The 5,475-nt window shown below is 30.0% G+C and overlaps 2 protein-coding genes, 1 long non-coding RNA gene and 1 other non-coding gene across 4 annotated transcripts in view; 3 read left to right on the forward strand and 1 right to left on the reverse strand.

The window, feature by feature from the left end:
- The window catches only part of LOC111618291 (programmed cell death protein 5-like), a 25,486-nt gene extending 25,159 nt beyond the window's left edge, over positions 1-327 (forward strand). The window contains exon 5 of the mRNA XM_023359787.1: positions 271-327. Coding sequence (XP_023215555.1) covers positions 271-312 — 42 coding nt within the window. The 3' untranslated portion in view covers positions 313-327. The remainder of the gene's footprint in view (positions 1-270) is intronic.
- A 2,646-nt stretch (positions 328-2,973) lies between these two features.
- Positions 2,974-3,999, reverse strand: LOC111618290 (casein kinase I-like). Its single transcript, XM_023359785.1, has 2 exons — positions 3,654-3,999; positions 2,974-3,622 (listed from the first exon to the last, which is right to left on the reverse strand). Exons 1-2 carry the CDS (start codon positions 3,938-3,940, stop codon positions 2,995-2,997), a joined length of 915 nt encoding a protein of 304 aa, XP_023215553.1. The 5' UTR covers positions 3,941-3,999; the 3' UTR covers positions 2,974-2,994.
- On the forward strand, positions 3,997-5,475 carry LOC111618292. The gene is made up of 4 exons (XR_002755545.1): positions 3,997-4,531; positions 4,611-4,754; positions 5,218-5,248; positions 5,426-5,475. It is a non-coding gene; the product is annotated as an uncharacterized LOC111618292 (long non-coding RNA).
- LOC111618304 lies at positions 5,284-5,357 on the forward strand. Its single transcript, XR_002755554.1, has one exon. It is a non-coding gene; the product is annotated as a small nucleolar RNA SNORD18 (small nucleolar RNA).

Here is a 5,475-nt window from a genome sequence, read left to right on the forward strand (position 1 = left end):
CATAAGAAACAATGTAAAATATTTCCGATAACTCGGCATTTTCACAAACTCGGCCACCCTTCGGTCCACATTAGGTCGAGTTTTTGAGGTTCTACTGTACATCCTTTTGTTGTTTGTATTTACCTGCCACCATGTGACAGTGATGTCACGTGAATAACTTCCATTCCTATTAGAAAAATTTATCCAAAATATTTTTTGTAAATAATTTTCAAATATATTTTAATATATTCATTTGTTAACAAATTATTAAAATCTTTTTATATTGAATAGTTTGATAGAAGAAGAGCAGCTCTAGATTCCGATGAAGATTGAAAGCTTTGCAAAGAATAATGGCAGGTTATATACTTAATATGAGCCATATTGTGCTCTATTTTTTGTTTTATATATACATAAAAAACTATTATGTTAATTAATCCTGTTTATTATTTAAAATAAATCTTCAAATACTACTTTATTTGTATTTTAATTATTTTATTATAGTAAAACTTCATAAAACTGACAATTTAAATATGTTTGTACTTGATAATTTGAATTTGTTAAATTAAATTGTAATGTAATTTAAGTAACATTTAAATTTGTTTTATTTAACTAATTAGATTCCTGGTATGGGAAAAGTTGAAGAGAATAAAAGGTTTTACACATCAAATTTTTTTAAAGTGCTGTTTGAGTTAAAATTATTGACACTTGTATTATAAATTATGCCTGAATATTTGTATTCAACAATACAGAATAAATTTATAAAATTTCACTGCTTTGCATAAATCAAATGATGAATTGTTTTTTCATATTAATGAATTTTGTAACTATATAATTATAAACTGAAAGTAATAAATACAAATTAAACTAATAATCTAATTTTAATTGAAGAGTATCTAAACATCAAAAAATTATGTATTTACTGTCCCTTTTGAGATATAATTTCATTGAAATAATTTGTTTAGATTTGGATAATTGAACAAAACATTTAAAAATATGAATACATGTTGCACATGTATATACCATCATCAGATTCCACACTTTAATGTTCTTTTTATCCCAGTTTTCATTTTAAACTTTTGTTATTTTCATTGCCATTGTTGTGCATGCAGAGTATAAAAAATTTAAGCATTTCAGCAAGCACTTAATTGAAAGCTTTTAAAAGAATTCTTTTGTTAAAAAAATATTAAAATATAATATTGAAGTTATAGAGGTATTTTTAATATATGAGTAGTACCTGACAGTATTAATTATATGGAAGCATTAGCTTTGTCTTGACAGCAACATATACAGATTAACAGAATATGATTATAAATAAAGTATTATGACATTTTTGATAATCAATCTGAAAAAATATCTAAGTTGATGACTACCCACCATAGAAATTTGTATTTTGAAATTAGTGACTTACCAAAGAAATTTTTAAAATTTTGAGAAACAGTTGAAATGTTTTTCATTTACATAACTTATTTAAATGCAAATTTAGAGATATTTAGAGAAAATAGACAAACAGACAACCATTGCTACCACATCCAATCTGTTTCTAGGTTTCATTATTAGCATTCAAAAAAAATTGTGAATGTCAATAATGAGTAAAATATTAAGTTCCACCGCACTGGAGATATGGCACGGCCCCTTCTAAGTTCTACCTTGTTGATCTTTAATCAAGAACCAAAATCTAATATCATTAATGCCTCTTTATACACAAGCTACAGTGCCAAATTTTGTTTCTTAAACTTTACCCATTCTGAGATATTGTTTAATATTTCAGAACAGAGAATAAAGAAATTAATTAAACAAATTAGACGCCAACACATGCGCGCGAATTTTTTTTTTAATTGACATTTTTTGCGTTCAGGAGGTCTCCAAATGTGTACATTTGCAAAAAACTTTGGAGGGTCAAATTTGGCACAATTCAAATACTTTTCCGTTTTATATACATAACAAGTTGGGAAGTAAAAAGTCGGCAGAGTTTTTGACGACTTCGACTCTGACTAAAACACCAAAACTCCGACTCCGCAGCCCTGATAACGACAAACAAAATTCATTTAATACCAAAGGAGTCATTCAAACAAGAGTCACCAATATTTAGGCAACTTTTGCTGATGTGAGTTACACTTGATCTGCCATCTGGATATTCAAGCATTTCTGTAAAACAAATCTATAGTACAGTACATAATTTATTCATATTTCCTGCCATGACGAGACTAATTTTAAAAAATAAGCCATAGAGGGAAAAAACGAAATCCACTGATTTACCACAGAAGACATTGTACTCGTAATCCCTAGACTAAAGATATATAAATGAGAATGTTTGTCCGCTATGCAAGCATAGGCTGTTCCACCAATTGTTACGAAACTCAGAAGTTACTTCTAACTTAGATTGTTTTGTCTAAGTACATCTCACCCCAAAATATTGATTGAATTTCTATATATCAATTTCTATCTACATTCATTTGCTGGCTTTACATGTAGCGTCATCTGTTAGCAAAAAATTTTAAAAAGTAAATATAGTTCTTACAAAAAAAAATAGAAATAATTTTAAAAATTATATATTATATTCATTGAATTACAGATTTACCTTAACTGTCTCGGGAATTTGGCCGACGATGAATAGTTATTTGTGTATAACAGAATTTGTGAAATAAAACCAAGTATATTGTGGAAAAGTATTTAATTCTTAAGAACAGACTTAGAAAGTGTCAATTGCTTTACAAAAGAATTTTTCGGATCCTGATAAATACTATTATGAATTTCTCAAATAAAAGCATCAAAATTATTCGAAGTACTTGATGATGATAAATTTTTATATCACATAAATAGACTTAAGGGGTTTCGAGTACTGCTTTTTTGTTCAATATGCTGCACGAAGCCAAAAAGAATTGTGAGTCATTGTGCTTTTCTGTAACTTGCGTTTAATTAAGAAAAAAGTTAACCAAATGCTTTTCAATTTACACAAAACATCGAATTTTGAAAATAATTTAATGTTCCTATTAAAATAAATGGACTAAATATAAATCATATCAAATTCTGTTTATGATAATTTTCTGCATTATCCGGTGATAATTTATTTCGTTTAGTAATCTTCCAGTCGTACTTGAAATTCAAGCGATAAAACAAATCTCTGAATTTGCTGCGGAGATATTCGTAATCGGGAGCTTCTTCGAATTTTAGACTTCTGCAATGGCGCAGATAATTGGCAAATTCATCGGGAAATCCGCTGCATAATGTTTCGATAGAAGTAGATGCTTTATTTTCGGGGATTCTTTCGTGTTTTTGTTTTCTGGTTGCAGCAACCAATCCCTCCCAAGGAAGAAATCCTCGAAGAAAATACATTAAGACATTGCCTAAAGATTCTATATCATCGCGTCGACTTTGTTCAATTCCTAAATGAACGTTGAGGCTGGCATAACGAGCTGTTCCTGTTAACATTTTACCATCCTTATACTCGACATGCTTATCGTTGACTCTATACAGTTTAGATAATCCAAAATCTACGATAAATACACTATTACAGAATCGAGTTAAACCCACGAGAATATTCTCGGGTTTGATGTCTCTGTGGATAATATTCTTCGAGTGGATGTACTGTAGACGGGAAATCAATTCATCGATCAACAACAGCACAGTTTTCATACTAAATCTTCTATTGCAATAGTTAAATAGGTCTTCGAGACTCGAGTAATTCCATGACCAGAGCATTATAATGTTTATATTTTCCAAAATACATAATTTTCGGGATGCCGCATCCTCCTTGAAAGATGATATAAACTTTATACTCGATCAAATGTTGCGAGTGTTTGAGAGTAAAAACTCTAACTGCACCTTTCTCTTTATTTTCAGTGTTTAATCCGAGATATACATCTCTGGAAGAGCCACTGCCTATTTTATTCATTGTACGATACCTTATATTAATAACTTCGGATGACGATATCGATTCCATTATGCTCTTGTATGAAACCATTTGTAAAACTTGAAATTTTGAAGCTATTATTTTCGAAAGAATATAGTAATTGTTTTTCGATTATTGTTGGTAAAATAACAATGGAATCTACGAGGAAAATCAAAATTGAAATTTAATTTTTAAGATTATTAAACTTTTTTTGCCCCGTGGGCATTAAGAGGCCTATTTCAAGTCCATCGTGGATTCGCCTGGGCCCACAACGGGCGACCGGATGGCAAGAGACGAGTTTGAAATATTCGGGATAGACCACCACCGAATAATTCCTGGTATTTCAATCGTCCGGATTCGAACACCACTTCCCCAGATGGATCTTACATTTAATCATAATTTATAAGGCCATCTGGTAAAATGCCAGTCTTAGATGTGAATGTCAGTCTCGAACCCGATCCGATTTTCTCGTGTATTGTGTATGATGCGAGGAGTTTTACTCCTCTCCGATTCTGTTATAGATCTGGTTCGCCCGTAATAGATGTAATTGTTGCCGACTCCTCGTTCAAGGCACTTTCGGATAATTTATGCAATCAAACTTTAAACCACAGGAGAGATTTTATATAAAACTAAGAAAATACTACGTATTTAATATTATGTTCAGTTTGTATTTTTAATAATTTTCTTACTTTATTTTTTTAAAATATTTTTTTATTTTATTATAAATAAATTTTAATTATAGTAATTTGTTGCTAATAAAAATATTATTTATTTCGTAAAATAAATCCGAGAAACAAATATAACTCACTAGAGGGCGAACAGACTCTATATATTAGCGGAGTGTCTTTCTTCCGTTTTATTTTACGCTGATCGTGAGGTATGTGTGGTGAGTAAATGCCGTTTCGAAATTTTTGATATTTCATTTTACTTAAAATAGGGTTCTAATCTATTTCTGCTTTTTACGGAAGGTTAACTTTTATGTGAATTAAGTTTCTAAAAGTTCGATTACGTCGGGATGTATTTGGATTGAGATTTGCCACGTGCTCGCTTCGTTTCTTTTCAGATAACCGACGTAGTCGAATGATCTTGTAACTTAAAAAATATTTTCTAAAATTGAAATTTTGTGAAAAGTCATTCAAGTAAATGGGACTGATGTTTTAAAATGATGGGAAATAAGAATTAATTTAAGACCTTTACCCCCCTCTTCCGTATCGTAATGATGACTCTTTCCGTGTTTCAACTGAATTTTTTTAGATGAAACTTTCTTTACTGAATCTTAAATTTCTTAATTCACTATTGATGACAAAATCGACAATTAGTAAAGAGGTTTTTTTTTTTGTAAATTTCAGGTTACGTTTAAGGAAGATGATGCTTTAAAAGGTTAGTACAGTATGCCTAATAATTGTCTTTTAAACGAGAAATGATGAATTGTCATTGGTCCGTGTTTCTGAATAAATGTGACGATAAACAATGACGTAAATCTGATTAGAATGAAACAAATTCTACTTTAATAATGAATCCATCTGCGATATTTATTTATTTTTTTCTTCCTTTCAGGACTTCATCCGATATCCTTATCCTGAGTAGTGGTAAGAATGGGTATTAAT

Source organism: Centruroides sculpturatus, unplaced genomic scaffold (assembly GCF_000671375.1).
Source record: "Centruroides sculpturatus isolate CEXI.00-Female unplaced genomic scaffold, Cexi_2.0 scaffold83, whole genome shotgun sequence".
NCBI lineage: Eukaryota > Metazoa > Arthropoda > Arachnida > Scorpiones > Buthidae > Centruroides > Centruroides sculpturatus.